Source organism: Cherax quadricarinatus, chromosome 12 (assembly GCF_038502225.1).
Source record: "Cherax quadricarinatus isolate ZL_2023a chromosome 12, ASM3850222v1, whole genome shotgun sequence".
Lineage (NCBI taxonomy): Eukaryota > Metazoa > Arthropoda > Malacostraca > Decapoda > Parastacidae > Cherax > Cherax quadricarinatus.
The window spans coordinates 23,918,826-23,935,634 of NC_091303.1; the positions used below are offsets into that span (position 1 = coordinate 23,918,826).

At 40.5% G+C, this 16,809-nt stretch overlaps 1 protein-coding gene across 1 annotated transcript in view; it reads left to right on the forward strand.

The window, feature by feature from the left end:
• Nucleotides 1–16,373, forward strand: part of LOC128686611 (forkhead box protein F1-like) — a 572,771-nt gene extending 556,398 nt beyond the window's left edge. The window contains exon 4 of the mRNA XM_053773559.2: nucleotides 15,731–16,373. Coding sequence (XP_053629534.2) covers nucleotides 15,731–16,071 — 341 coding nt within the window. The 3' untranslated portion in view covers nucleotides 16,072–16,373. The remainder of the gene's footprint in view (nucleotides 1–15,730) is intronic.
• Nucleotides 16,374–16,809: the final 436 nt, after the last annotated feature.

The following is a 16,809-nucleotide window of genomic DNA, read 5'->3' on the forward strand; positions in this document are numbered from 1 at the left end:
CTATGAGGTAGCGACCTGTAACTCAAGCTGAGCTCTGTGCCGTCAGTGTGTGTCGCCACCTTGCTCTTACCGCGCCCACGTCAACTCTGGGGCGTCTGGTAGCTATGGTAACCTGACCTTCATTCTCCTCTAGCCCTTCTTGACCTGAGCTTCAGCCTCCACCCAAACCCCTGCCTTCGCACTAGCTTTCCTGACCTTGTTTGTGAGTTGCGTGAGGTTGAGGGTTGAGTGTGAGGGAAAGGTTGGGACGAACGTGGAGGAGAAGGAGAGGGCATCTGGCAAGTGTTACGCGACAGGGGAACCGTAACACTGTAGGAAAAGAGAGCATAGTATGGACGGAGGGGACTAGGAAGACAGGGTAAAGTATCCGGAGGAGAACAGAAAGACAAGAGTAGTAGGAATACTAACCAGCAGAGTGACACGTCCCATCACTTACACGGGCACGCACCAGCACCCATCCTGACACGTAAACACACTCACCAGCATTCACACTGACACACACCATGACCGTGCCACCACGCACACTTACTCTGGAATGAGCCTTGTGTAGAAGTGACAAGAAGGGAAACATAGCAGTTTCGGAACACATGCTTATGTAACTCCCCAGCTCAACAACCACTTGAAAAAGAGAAGTTATATTTACAAAGAATTTACTATCCTTACTGAACTTTCGAGTTTGTGAGATATCTTAGTGTACTAATGGCGCCCCATCATCGATAAATAATAACTAGTCTCAGCATATACTGTATCTCGGAATGTCTGGATCTTGCCACAGTCAGGCTGTCGTGAGATTCGTCTGTAAGAACCTGCATTTGTGGTCACAGTGGTGACCCATGCTAACCTTCGTAGTATGTATAGAAATACAAACAAGTGATTGAATCTCATTAGGTTTGCATGGTACAGTGGATAGAGAATTTGACTGACCTGCCATGGCTTCGAACCTCGCCGTTCAGCTAGAGAGTGGTATAAACCTTGGTAATAAATACCGACAAGTTGGTTTAGAAAGACACGTAAGCAGAGGTTGTTTTGGTAAGGACCTGCCTCGCATGGGCCAGTAGGCCTTCTACAGTGTTCCTCCATTCTTATGTTCTTATGACATTCCTCAGGTCACGTGCGTCACATCTCACTCTCCGCCTATATATATAATGTCTTTCTACCTCTGTATGTTAGAAGTGATCAAGGTCCCAGGACCGAAACGTTTTCTAATAAATATGTTATAGTGTTTGCTTACGTGTCTTTCTAAACCAGCTAGAGAGTATACAAGGAGTCCCGTAAATCTGAATCCACATAGGAAATAAAAAAAAACAGATGGCTTATCAGAAATCTTCCCTATGAGGATAGACTGAGGGCCCGGAATCTGCACTCTCTCGAAAGGCGTAGAATTAGGGGGGGATATGATTGAGGTGTATAAATGGAAAACAGGAATAAATAAAGGGGATGTAAATAGCGTGCTGAAAATTTCCAGCCAAGACAGGACTCGCAGCAATGGTTTCAAGTTGGAAAAATTCAGATTCAGGAAGGATATAGGAAAGCACTGGTTTGGTAATAGAGTTGTGGATGAGTGGAACAAACTCCCGAGTACAGTTATTCAGGCTAAAACGTTGTGTAGTTTTAAAAATAGGTTAGATAAATACATGAGTGGGTTAGGGTGGGCGTGAGTTGGACCTGACTAGCTTGTGCTGCTGGGTCTGGTGCCGTGCTCCTTCCTTGAGTGGAGGTGACCAGACTGGGTGGGTCATTGGGCTAATCCGGGGGGGGACATGGACCTGCTCCGCATGGGTCAGTAGGCCTGTTGCAGTGTTCCTTCTTTCTTATGCTCTTAGGTTCATATTTAGTATGAGGGGCTGAGAAGACACCAACATGAGCAGCAACAACCAGCCTTCATGAGACCATCTTTTAAGTGAATCAAAGTTTTTCTTCTTTAAGTAAGCGGTGCTGCTAACTTTACAGTACACGTATAACAAGGTTTATCACGTCCAGTGAAAAAGTTGAAGAGGTATTGAAGAGGTGACTTCAGTTGGTATATTGTAAATCCAAAACCTGAATTGTTTTTATCGTCCCACTAACACAGGTGAGTGGGACAATAAAAGCACACGTATTACAGATGCAATAAAATAAAATAAAATGCGAGGTTTTCTAAAGGAAACTAAAAAAAATGCATATGCTTATTACAATTTTGGGATTACCTGAAGATCAGCCCTTCCCTAAGGTAAAGCAATTAATTAGAGTTACATAACCTAATCAACAATAGATCATTTAGACTGCATTATATTAGTTGTAGAGTTCAGTGATAGAAAATGGTAATGACTAATATTTCACATTTACATAATGATTTATATCTATTACTGCACTTACTCTCTGCACTTAACAAACTTGCTTACCATTACTATGAAGCTTTAAACTAGGAAACGGATGGGGATTGAACCCATGGCAAGTGAGTCCCAAATCTCCAGGCGAGTGCGTAAACCACTGGACCAGCTTCGTAGTAATGGAAAGCAAGTTTGTTAAGTGCAGACAGTGAGTGCAGGTGACCTTGGCGTCGTAGTAGTAGTAATAATAGTAGTAGTAATAGTAGTAGTAAAAGTAGTAGTAATAGTACTAGTAGTAGTAGTATTAATAGTAGCAGTAGTAATAATAGTACTAATAGTAGTAGTAATGGTAGTAGTAATCGTGTTGTTACGATTTCGTGAGTCATGAAGCTATAGTCATCTCATTATGGAAGAACCAGCGGGTCGTCTTAAACAGTTGTGTTCACGAACAAGGGTTCCTACCCTGTTTACCTGTCAGAAATTCCTTAATTGTAGTAGGAAACTGTCCGCTATATATATATATATATATATATATATATATATATATATATATATATATATATATATATATATATATATATATATATATATATATTGTTGAAGGAAAAGTATATATATATATATATATATATATATATATATATATATATATATATATATATATATATATATATATATATATATATATATATAAATATATATATATATATATATATATATATATATATATATATATATATATATATATATATATATATATATATATATATATATATATATATATATATATATATATATATATATATATATATATATATATATATATATATATATATATACTTTTCCTTCAACAAGTCCGCCGTCTCCCACCGAGGCAGGGTGACCCAAAAAGAAAGAAAATCCCCAAAAAGAAAAATGCTTTCATCATCATTCAACACTTTCACCACACTCACACATAATCATTGTTTTTGCAGAGGTGCTCAGAGTACAACAGTTTAGAAGCATATACGTATAAAGATACACAACACATCCCTCCAAACTGCTAATATCCCAAACCCCTCTTTTAAAGTGCAGACATTGTACTTCCCATTTCCAGTATTCAAGTCTGGCTATATAAAAATAACCGGTTTCCCTGAATCCCTTCACTAAATATTATCCTGCTCACACTCCAACAGATCGTCGGGTCCCAAATACCATTCGTCTCCATTCACTCCTATCTAACACGCTCATGCACGCTTGCTGGAAGTCCAAGCCCCTCTCCCACAAAACCTCCTTTACCTCATCCCTCCAACCTTTTCGAGGACGACCCCTACCCCGCCTTTCTTCCCCTTCAGATTTATACGCTCTCCAAGTCACTCTACTTTGATCCATTCTCTCTAAATGACCAAACCACCTCAACAACCCCTCTTCAGCCCTCTGACTAATACTTTTGTTAACTCCACACCTTCTCCTAATTTCCACACTCCGAATTTTCTGCATAATATTTACACCACACATTGCCCTTAGACAGGACATCTCCACTGCCTCCAACCGCCTCCTTGCTGTAACATTTACAACCCAAGTTTCACAACCATATAAGAGTGTTGGTACTACTATACTGTCATACATTCCCTTCTTTGCCTCCATAGATAACGTTTTTTGTTTCCACATATACCTCAATGCACCACTCACCTTTTTTCCTTTTTTTCATTGGAAAATAAGGAATATCCACTAGGAATTTTTATTGACCTAAGAAAAGCTTTTGACACAGTAGACCACGGCATCCTACTCCACAAACTTGACCATTATGGTATAAGAGGCCATGCGCTTGCTTATTTCAAATCTTACCTTACTAATAGGTATCAGTATTTCACCATTAAAGACACAGCACCAACAACACAGCCACTTGATACTGGAGTTCCACAGGGAAGTGTCCTTGGAACCCTGCTCTTCCTCATTTACATCAATGATCTTCCAAACGTATCCCAACACCTGAAACCCATTCTCTTTGCTGACGACACGACTTATGTCATCTCTCACCCTAATCATGTCACCCTCAACACCATTGTTAACGAGGAGCTGCTCAAAATATCAACTTGGATGACAGCCAATAAACTTACACTCAACACTGACAAAACCTACTATATTATGTTTGGTAGCAGAGCTGGTTACCTAGAGGTTACCTGGAGGTTATTCCGGGGATCAACGCCCCCGCGGCCCGGTCCATGACCAGGCCTCCTGATAGATCAGGGCCTGATCAACTAGGCTGCTACTGCTGGCCGGATGCAGTCCAAAGTACGAGCCACAGCCCGGCTGATCTGGCACTGACTTTAGGTATCTGTCCAGCTCTCTCTTGAAGGCAGCCAGGGGTTTATTGGCAATTCCCCTAATGCTTGATGGGAGGCTGTTGAACAGTCTTGGGCCCCGGACACTTATGGTGTTTTCCCTTAGTGTACCAATGGTGCCCCTACTTTTAACTGGGGGCATTTTGCATCGCCTGCCCAGTCTTTTACTTTCGTAGGGAGTGATTTCTGTGTGCAGATTTGGGACCATTCCTTCCAGGATTTTCCAAGTGTAGATTATGATATATCTCTCCCTCCTGCGTTCCAACGAGTACAAGTCAAGTGTTTCCAAGTGTTCCCAGTAGTTAAGGTGCTTGACAGTAAAGGATCTCTGTACACTCTCTAGATTTGCAATTTCACCTTCTTTGAATGGAGATGTTAATGTACAGCAGTATTCCAGCCTAGAGAGAACAATTGATTTGAAAAGGATCATCATTGGCTTGGCATCTCTCGTTTGGAACGTTCTCATTATCCATCCTATCAATTTCTTTGCACGTGCGATCGTGGCACTGTTGTGATCCTTGAAAGTGAGATCCTCAGACATTACTACTCCCAGGTCCCTTACATTATTTTTCCGCTCTATTATATGGCCAGAATCTGTAGTTGAGCAGGTGCTGCACAACTAAACATTAAGATTGACAGCACTCTAATTGCCAGACATAATGAGGGCAAATTCCTAAGCCTATACCTCGACAACAACCTGAATTTCAGCGCCCATATCCAACACATATCAAAAATATTATCCAAAACAGTTGGGATCCTCTCCAAGATACGATACTATGTGCCGCAAAATGCCCTTCTCACACTATACCATTCACTCATTTATCCATACCTCACCTATGCTATTTGTGCTTGGGGATCAACTGCAGCAATACACCTAAAGCCAATAATAACTCAACAAAATTATCCAAAACAGTTGGGATCCTCTCCAAGATACGATACTATGTGCCGCAAAATGCCCTTCTCACACTATACCATTCACTCATTTATCCATACCTCACCTATGCTATTTGTGCTTGGGGATCAACTGCAGCAATACACCTAAAGCCAATAATAACTCAACAAAAAGCCGCAGTAAGAATAATCACTAAATCCCATCCCTGGCAACACCCCCCCCCCACTCTTCATAGATCTAAACTTACTCCCTGTTCAGAACATCCACACTTACTACTGTGCAATCTACATATACAGGACCTTAAATTCCAATATTAACCTTGACCTAAAATGCTTTCTTGATAGTTGTGACAGGACCCACAAGCATAACACCAGACACAAACATCTCTACGACATTCCCCGTGTCCGACTAAATCTATACAAAAATTCAATGTATGTCAAAGGCCCTAAAATCTGGAACACCCTACCTGAAAACTTTAGAACTGCAGAGAGATTCATCACCTTCAAAACTACCGTTAGAAAACATCTTATCTCCCTGATTCACCCCGTCAACTAACTACAAAAAAAACACCTGGTGGTTCACACTTTCACTCACTCACCCATTTGACTATAAGCACAGAAATACGTATCTTAATCTTAAAATAATGATTCCTAACTAGTCAAAAATTTGTCTGTGATACTCCAATATAGAAACTATGTATTGTGCGAAAACAAAAGCATTCACATTGCTAAACTCACAAACTAGTATTTAGTCACTTAGTATTTAGTTACTTAGTATTTGGTCAACTTACTCCACAATTTGTAATAATTTAGGATTAAGAATTAATCTAAGTTTGCCCAAAATGCCTAGCCTTGCTAGGTGTTCTAGTGGCCCCCTCTGTAATTAGTATTTTATTACATGTAAACTACACAATAACCAAAATCTGTAAACCCCGCATTGTAATCCTTATAGAGAATAAACTTTGATTTGATTTGATTCATCAGTTCTATGATTAACCTCATCCTTCATAAATCCATCCGCCGACACGTCAACTCCCAAATATCTGAAAACATTCACTTCTAACATACTCCTCCTCCCCAATTTGATATCCAATTTTTCTTTATCTAAATCATTTGATACCCTCATCACCTTACTCTTTTTTATGTTCACTTTCAACTTTCTACCTTTACACACACTCCCAAACTCATCCAATAACCTTTGCAATTTTTCTTTTGAATCTCCCATAAGCACAGTATCATCAGCAAAAAGTAACTGTGTCAATTCCCAGTTTGTACTGATTCCCCATAATTTAATCCCACCCCTCTCCCCAACACCCTAGTATTTACTTCTTTTACAACCCATCTATAAATATATTAAACAACCATGGTGACATTACACATTCCTGTCTAAGACCTACTTTTACTGGGAAGTAGTCTCCCTCTCTTCTACACACCCTAACCTGAGCCTCACTATCCTCATAAAAACTCTTTACAGCATTTAGTAACTTACCACCTATTTCATATACTTGTAACAATCAATATATATATATATATATATATATATATATATATATATATATATATATATATATATATATATATATATATATATATATATATATATATATATATATATATATATATATATATATATATATATATATATATATATATATATATTGATTGTTACAGGTGGTTATAGGTGGTTCGGACATGTAGAGAGAATGGAGCGAAACAGAGTGACTTCAAAAGTGTATCAGTCTGTAGTGGAAGGAAGGCGGGGTAGGGGTCGGCCTAGGAAAGGTTGGAGGGAGGGGGTAAAGGAGGTTTTGTGTACGAGGGGCTTGGACTTCCAGCAGGCATGCGTGAGCGTGTTTGATAGGAGTGAATGGAGACAAAAGGTTTTTAATACTTGACGTGCTGTTGGAGTGTGAGCAAAGTAACATTCATGAAGGGGTTCAGGGAAACCGGTAGGCCGGACTTGAGTCCTGGAGATGGGAAGTACAGTGCCTGCACTCTGAAGGAGGGGTGTTAATGTTGCAGTTTAAAAACTGTAGTGTAAAGCACCCTTCTGGCAAGACAGTGATGGAGTGAATGATGATGAAAGTTTTTCTTTTTCGGGCCACCCTGCCTTGGTGGGAATCGGCCAGTGTGATAATAATAATAAATATATATATATATATATATATATATATATATATATATATATATATATATATATATGTGTGTGTGTGTGTGTGTGTCAATAACAACACTGAAATAGCCTAGGAGTCGAACCCATGCTATTTTGGCCCACCTCGTGATGAGAGGAAACGCATGACGCTTTAGACCACTAGACCACACAATCCTTAACAATGGTGCATCCAGCGAAGCTAAATGTTGTACACACCATCGAAGGACATACGGTGGTGAGGACGCCTCTGAGCTAATTTCATTCTACTCCCTGTTTGTGTACTAACTCAACAAGCAGTATATTATATTACTGTACCCACGGAACAAGTGGTATTGATCAATAACAACACCGTATGTCCTTTGATGGTGGGCACAACACCTAGTTTGGCTGATGCACCATTGTTAAGGATTGTGTGGTCTAGTGGTCTAAAGCATCATGCGTTTTATCTCACCTTGAGGCGGGCCAAAACAGCATGGGTTCGACTCCTTGGCTAGTGCAGTGTTGTTATTGATCCGTAGGTACAATAATATAATATACTGCTTGTTGAGCTAGTACACAAACAGGGAGTAGAATGAAATTAGCTCAGAGGCGTCCACACCACCGTATGTCTTTCGATGGTGGGTGGTAGTAGTAAGTAATAGTAGTCGTAGTAGTAATAGTTGTAGTCGTAGTAGTAGCAGCAGCAGCAGTAGCTCAGTTCTTCATTTAGATCATACAGTATTTATATAACGATAACTTTCAATACACACATTATACAGAGACTTCTACAATACTTACAATATAAGAAATTTGTATTTAAAATTAATTGGCTATAAAAGTGTACACAGATTTTGCATATAGAGAAATATCTTTATATGACCATTTAATGTAATACATCCATGCAGTTCCTCTGAATGATAAGGAAAGTCAACTGGATTTCCCGTTTTGTTCTCACAAAACCAACATAAACATAAAACTTTGTATTCTATAATGATTACTTGTAATTGATTTTCAGAAGTAGTATGTTATAATGACCAAGAATATCTATATATTTATTTAAAAAATGTCTGTATATGTATATATATATATATATATATATATATATATATATATATATATATATATATATATATATTTGTGTGTGTGTGTGTGTGTGTGTGTGTGTGTGTGTGTGTGTGTGTGTGTGTGTGTGTGTGTGTGTGTGTGTGTGTGTGTGTGTGTGTGTGTGTGTGTGTGTGTGTCTGTGTGTCTGTGTATGTGTGTGTGTGTGTGTGTGTGTGTGTGTGTGTGTGTGTGTGTGTGTGTGTGTGTGTGTGTGTGTGTGCGTGTGTGTGTGTGTCGTGCCGAATCGGTAAAATTGGTCAGTTATCAAGAACTCATTTAAAATTAAGTCCTTTCTAAAATTTCCTCTTATACGTTTAAAGATATATATTTTTTCATTCATGCTAATGTAAAAATTAATAATTTTGTACAAAAAAAAAAACTTAGGAAGCTTACTTAACCTTATCATAACAAGCGCAATTTCAATTAGCCTAATCCAGCTAAATATATTTTAGATAAGTTTACAATAATTTAATAATAAACAAGCACAATGCAATATATTTTTTTTTCGTTAGGTTCAGAATGATTTTTGCGAAATTATTGAATACATAAATTTTCGCTTGCATTATTCGGCAAGAAGAGCGTTGCTATTTAAGCTAAACCAAAAGCTATCAGAGATATCCTGGGAATCAGCCATGAGTTCACTAAAGTCCCTAGTGCTTAGAAAAGCTGAATACAGAATCATACAAGGTATGTATGAAGCACGTACCATTGAGGAAACCCAGATCAGATATAGAGAGAGAGCGTAGGAGATGGTACAGAAGAAAACGGGTTACTGAATCGCTTAGAAACAAATATGCTGCAGCAGAGGTAAGATAGGCTTAGCCGAGAGATCACTGAATTAAAGCAAAAACTTAGGATGTCATACCTAAGAGAAGAAGTACAAAGTGAGCAAAGCGCCGTACAGGATATTGCAAGACACCCAAAATATTTATATTCGTATGCAAAATCCAAGCTAAGAACTACCTGTAGAATTGGACCACTACTGAGAGGAGATTCGTATACTGACTATGAAAAGGAAATGAGTGAAATCCTAAAGGAAAAGTATGAGTCAGTGTTCAGTAACCCACTAAATGACAGCAAGGTAGAAAATCCAGAAGAAGGCAGCGCAGACCAACTAACGGACATTAGTACAAATACCATAGAAATCAAAAAAGAAATGGAAAACATACCCACTCACTCAGCACCTGGACCAGATTCATGGAATGCTCTATTTATAAAGAAGTGCAAAGTGCCACTACCACGAGCCCTCAGTATTCTTTGGAGAAAAAACTTAGATCTAGGTGAAATACCGGAGGCCTTAAAGAGTGCAGACATAGCTCCTTTGCATAAACCAGTAGTTCTAACCTCGCACATTATAAAAATCTTCAAAAGAGCGATGAGACGACAGATTACATATTTCATGGACCAGCACAACCAGCATAACCCGAACCAGCATGGTTTTAGAGCAGAACGATTATGCCTGTCACAGCTGCTGAATCATGATGACAGAATTACGGAGGCATTGGAAGACGACCAAAACGTAGATGTGATTTACACAGATTTTGCAAAGGCGTTTGACAAATGCTATCATGGAGTGACAGCGCACAAAATGAAGACCATGGGCATTACGGGGAAGGTAGGCAGATGGATTTTCGGGTTCCTAACACACAGAACACAAAAATTTGTAGTGAACAGGGCAAGATCCAGCATCAGCGAGGTCAAAAGCTCAGTGCCCAAGGCACTGTCCTGGCACCTCTGCTGTTTCTCATCCTCATAGCAGACATAAATAAAGACACCCGGCACACTTTTGTATCATCATTTGCAGATGACACTAAAATAAGCATGAAAGTCACTACGGTAGAGGACACTGACAAATTACAGGAAGACATGAGCAGGGTTTTCCAGTGGACAGTGGAGAACAACATTACGTTCAGTGGTGATAAGTTCCAGCTGCTTAGGTATGGGAAGAATGAAGAACTCAAAAGGAGCACTATATACAAAACTCAAGAGGGTCACCAAATAGAACGAAAGGACCAAGTAAAGGATCTGGGAATAATTATGTCAGCGGACCTTTCTTTTAAAGACCATAACAAGACAAAGATCACGACAGCCAAGAAGATGACGGGGTGGGTATTAAGAACTTTCAAAACAAGGGAAATAATGCCGTTGGTGACACTTCAAATCGCTAGTGCTCCCTCACTTAGAATATTGCTCAGTGCTGACGGCCCCGTTCAGGGCAGGAGAAATATCTGAGCTGGAATAAATACAGAGATCGTTTACGGCTCACATTGAGCCTGTAAAACACCTAAATTACTGGGAACGCCTGCAAGTGTTGAACTCATCGGAGCGGAGGAGAGAGAGAGAGACATGACAATATATACCTGGAAAGTACTCGAGGGCTTGGTCCCAAATATACACACTGCCATAACAATATACTGGAGTGATAGATATGGGAGGAAGTGTAAAATAAACCCAGTGAGGAGCAGGAGTGCGGTAGCGACAATAAGAGAACACTATATCAACATCCGGGGTCATAGACTATTCAACATCTTACCAGAAGATATCAGAAACACAGCTGGAACAAGTGTAGAAGCCTTCAAGAGGAAACTGGACAAGTATCCTCACCAGGTGCCAGATCAACCAGGCTGTGATGGATATGAAGGGCAGCGGGCCTCCAGCAGCAAAAGCCTGGTTGACCACGCAAGCACCAGACGAGCCTGGCCCATGACCGGACTCAGAGAGTAGAGAAACTCTCGAAAGTCTTCAAAGGTATATCAAAGGTCAAAGGTACATGCCTCCTCTACCTCACTTTCAAAACTTTTCCACTTTCTGACAACTCTATGGCTGAAATATACTTCCTTACGTCCCTGTGACTCATCTGAATCTTGAACTTCCAATTGTGACTTTGTTGGTGTGTCCCATCTCTGGAACATTTTGTCTCTGTCCACTTTGTCGATTCCTCTCAGTATTGTGTGTGTGTGTGTGTGTGTGTGTGTGTGTGTGTGTGTGTGTGTGTGTGTGTGTGTGTGTGTGTGTGTGTGTGTGTGTGTATGCGCGTGTGTGTGTATGTGTGTCCTATCTCTGGAACATCCTGTCTCTGTCCACCTTGTCTATTCCACGCAGTATTTTGTATGTCGTTATCATGTCTCCCCTGACCTTCATGTCCTCCAGTGTCGTCAGACCGATTTCCCTTAACCTTTCTTCATAGGGCATTCCCCTTAGCTCTGGAACCAGCTTTGTTGCAAACCTTTGCACTTTCTCTAATTTCTTGACGTGTTTGACCAGGTGTGGGTTCCAAACTGGTGCTGCGTACTCCAGTATGGGCCTGACGTACATAGTGTATAAAGTCTTGAACGATTCCTTACTGAGGTACCGGAATGCTATTCTCAGGTTTGCCAGACGCCCATATGCCGCAGCAGTTATCTGGTTAATGTGTGCTTCTGGCGATGTACTCAGTATTATACTCACTCCTAGATCTTTCTCCTTAAGTGAGGTTTGCAGTCTTTGGCCTCCTAGCATATACTCTGTCTGCGGTCTTCTTTGCCCTTCTCCGATCTTTATGACTTTGCGTTTGGCGGGGTTAAATTCTAGGAGCCAGTTGCTGGACCACGCATCCAGCCTGTCCAGGTCTCTTTGTAGACCCGTCTGGGCCGCATCTGATTTAATTCTCCTCATTAATTCCACATAATCTGCAAACAGGGACACTTCTGAGTCTATCCCTTCCGTCATGTCGTTCACATATACCAAGAATAGCACTGGTCCCAAGACTGACCCATGTGGGACCCTGCTCGTCACAGGCGCTTACTGTGATACCTCACCATGGACCATGATTCGCTATTGCCTCCCTGTTATGTATTCTCTAATCCATTGCAGTGCCCTTCCTGTTATATGTGCCTGATCCTCTAGCTTCTTTACTAATCTCTTGTGAGGAACTGTGTCGAAGACCTTCTTGCTGTCCAAGAAAATGCAATCAACCCACTCTTCCCTTTCATTTCTTACTTCAGTTACCTTGTCATAAAACTCTAGTAGGTTTGTGACACAGGATTTGCCTTCCATGAATTCTTGCTGGCTGTCGTTTATAGCCTTGTTCCTCTCCAGGTGCGCCACCACTCTCCTCCTGATAATCTTCTCCATGGCTTTGCATACTATACATGTCAGTGACACTGATCTATAATTTAGTGCTTCATTTCTGTCTCCTTTCTTAAGGATGGGGACTACATTTGCCTTCTTCCATACTTCAGGTAGTTGCCCAGTTTCAAGGGAAGTGTTGAAGATTTTGGTTAGTGACACACGTAGTGTCTCTGCTCTCTCTCCAAGGACCCACGGAGAGATGTTGTCTGGACACCGCCTTTGAGGTATCAAGGTCACTTAGGAGCTTCTCCACCTCCTCCTCAGTTGTGTGTTATTCATCCAACCTTTGTTGGCATATTCCATGTTGGTGTACCCCTCTGTTTTGTCTTCCCAGTGTCCCTTCAGCCTCCACTGTAAATACTTTCTGAAATCTTATGTTCAGCTCCTCACATACTTCTTGGTCATTTCTTGTGAGCTCCCCACCTTCTTTCCTCAGCCTGATTACCTGGTCCTTGACTGTTGTCTTCCTCCTGATGTGGCTGTAAAGCAGTTTCGGGTCAGACTTGACTTTCGATGCTATGTCATTTTCATACTGTCGTTGCGCCTCCCTCCTTATCTGTGCATACTCGTTTCAGGCTCGTCGACTAATCTCTTTATTTTCCTGAGTCCTTTTCCATTCTCAAGTGTGTGTGTGTGTGTGTGTGTGTATGTGTGTGTGTGTGTGTGTGTGTGTGTGTGTGTGTGTGTGTGTGTGTGTGTGTGTGTGTGTGTGTGTGTACTCACCTAGTTGAGGTTGCAGGGGTCGAGTCCAAGCTCCTGGCCCCGCCTCATCACTGGTCGCTACTAGGTCACTCTCCCTGAACCATGAGCTTTATCGTACCTCTGCTTAAAGCTATGTATGGATCCTGCCTCCACTACATCGCTTCCCAAACTATTCCACTTCCTGACTACTCTGTGGCTGAAGAAATACTTCCTAACACCCCTGTGATTCATCTGTGTCTTCAACTTCCAACTGTGTCCCCTTGTTGCTGTGTCCAATCTCTGGAACATCCTGTCTTTGTCCACCTTGTCAATTCCTCTCAGTATTTTGTAAGTCGTTATCATGTCCCCCCTATCTCTCCTGTCCTCCAGTGTCGTCAGGTTGATTTCCCTTAACGTCTCCTCGTAGGACATACCTCTTAGCTCTGGGACTAGTCTTGTTGCAAACCTTTGCACTTTCTCTAGTTTTTTTACATGCTTGGCTAGGTGTGGGTTCCAAACTGGTGCCGCGCACTCCAATATGGGCCTAACGTACACGGTGTACAGGGTCCTGAACGATTCCTTATTAAGATGTCCGAATGCTGTTCTGAGGTTTGCCAGGCGCCCATATGCTGCAGCAGTTATTTGGTTGATGTGCGCTTCAGGAGATGTGCTTGGTGTTATACTCACCCCAAGATCTTTTTCCTTGAGTGAGGTTTGTAGTCTCTGGTCCCCTAGACTGTACTCCGTCTGCGGTCTTCTTTGCCCTTCCCCAATCTTCATGACTTTGCACTTGGTGGGATTGAACTCCAGGAGCCAATTGCTGGACCAGGTCTGCAGCCTGTCCAGCTTTTGTTGTGTGTGTGTGTGTATGTGTGTATGTGTGTGTGTGTGTGTGTGTGTGTATGTGTGTGTGTGTATGTGTGTGTGTGTGTGTGTGTGTGTGTGTGTGTGTGTGTGTGTGTATGTGTGTGTGTGTATGTGTGTATGTGTGTGTGTGTGTGTGTGTGTATGTGTGTGTGTGTGTGTATGTGTGTGTGTGTGTGTGTATGTGTGTGTATGTGGGTGTGTATGTGTGTGTGTGTGTGTGTGTGTGTGTGTGTGTATGTGTGTGTGTGTGTGTGTGTGTGTGTGTGTGTGTGTGTGTGTGTGTGTGTGTGTGTGTGTGTGTATGTGTGTGTGTGTGTGTGTATGTGTGTATGTGTGTGTAAGTGAAATTTCAGGCACAGTTAAAATTCATGACAAATTTTATCAATGATAATTGAATCTAATTTATATAACTCTGAACTAATATTCATACTGAAATCAAAACTATTTTCTATGAAAAAATTCTATTATATTTTTCTCAACCATAGACCTGTTTCACACAGTTTTCTCGACCTTTTGAAAATCAATTGAGAGATTATATTTATGTTGTAATCTTAGCTCAAGATGTTTTTTTCAGTCTGTCCATAATAAACTTAATTGTATTTTTTACAGGGAATCTTATAGGCACAGCCATCAGCATTTTGGGAGGAATTCTTAATCAAATGTTTTCTTACTCTATCAAGATTTTTAAATATATATTTGATTTTTACAATTTCTAAGTTGAAAATTTATATCAAGAAAGTTTTCATGGAAAGGTAGAATATCTTTCTTTTTATTCTTTCTTTTTTTTCAAATTTTAAAATGTATTTCTAGAAGTTTTAATAGATTTGTCAGTTAATTGTTATTTGGTATTTTAAATTATTCGCTATTTCATAAATCTTCAAAATTTCCTCATCTATGAACTCTGGACAGCTAATGTGGATGAGAATACATTATTATAATAAAAAAAAAGCGCTAAGCCACAAGGGCTCTATAGGGATGAGAATACAAAAAGTTTAACTTTTGTCATGGTGAGAATACTAATAGTGTACATAATATCAGTTAGTTTTTGTAGAAGTCTTTTATTGGGAGAACATTTTGCCCTGTGTAAAACTTTTTTATGTCATTTAATTTATGTAGAGCTTTGTCATGTCATGTTATGCTCTGTGTAGAACTTTATTGCGTCAGGTGTCGCTCTATGTTGAACTTTAACAAACGAAAGTTGAGCAAATGAAGATCTGTTCTGGAAGGAGTGAGTTTCCTTCACTATTGTTGGGTAATATGCAATTTGGACGCGATGTGAAGACGATGTATTGACTCTGGTGTTGTGTCTGCAGGTATGCGAGGCATGGGGCATCAGCAGCAGCAGCAACACCAGCAGCAGCAGCATCAGCAGCATCAGCAGCCACAACAGCACCAACAGCAACAACAGCTACACCAACAGCAGCAGCAGCAACAACAACAGATGACGTCAGCGGTGGTGGCACCCAGCTACGACAAGCGACTGTGGACTCCGCCCACCACCATGGGTGGAGGCGGGTCTATCACGCCCACGCAGGGTGCCATCAATGGCAGTCTCTGCCCCTCGCCCACTCACCTCCTCCCTCACCACCAAGCCACGCCCACGCCCACCCCGGCTCCACCCAACTATTACGACTCGATCAAATACTCAATGTAACGCACTTCGACCATTATAATTATTATTATTGTTGTTCTGCAAGAAGGCTTGAGCAGCGTCAAGGTCTCCTTCAAGTGTTTCCACGAAGAAATTTGAGACTAATTCCCTTATAATCTGTTTTTCTCTTTTTACCTTTTTTGTTATTGTTTATAAGTTTGTTGAGGTGTAATAAGTCTGTGTACATAAACCTAACTGCTTATTAACGTAAATTAATGTGTGTTTCAGGTAGGCCAGACTGACCTATAACTTCGTATATGTTATGATATTTTGTAGGAAAATTAATATTTCTTGGCGATAATATTGTTCAATATTGATCAGATCAGAGAAGTCTCAGATGAATTTGTTTACCTCGAATTTTTATATTTTATATTTTGTAAAAACCCAGGTAGAGTTTTAACACAAAATGTTTACGTCCTGTAAATCTCTTTTTTTTTTTTTACAGAGTAATTGTAAGACGTCGTGTGGACTTGCAGTAGCTATGAATATCAGTATTATATATTGTTATGTCTCCACTCTGCAACTCTCTGTAACCTCAGAGATTCAGTGCTACACCTCTGAGGTCTTATTTTCCCTCAAAACACTCACTGTTATAGAAGAATCTAGACAGTTTCTGCTTTCTTCATTCTTTCTAAACAATAACACATCTTAGACCACTATTGTGTAGAGATCTTTTATTATTTTTTAATACGGGATATCAGGCTAAGTTGGAGAAGACCAGCGAATGCTGAACTGGGCGTC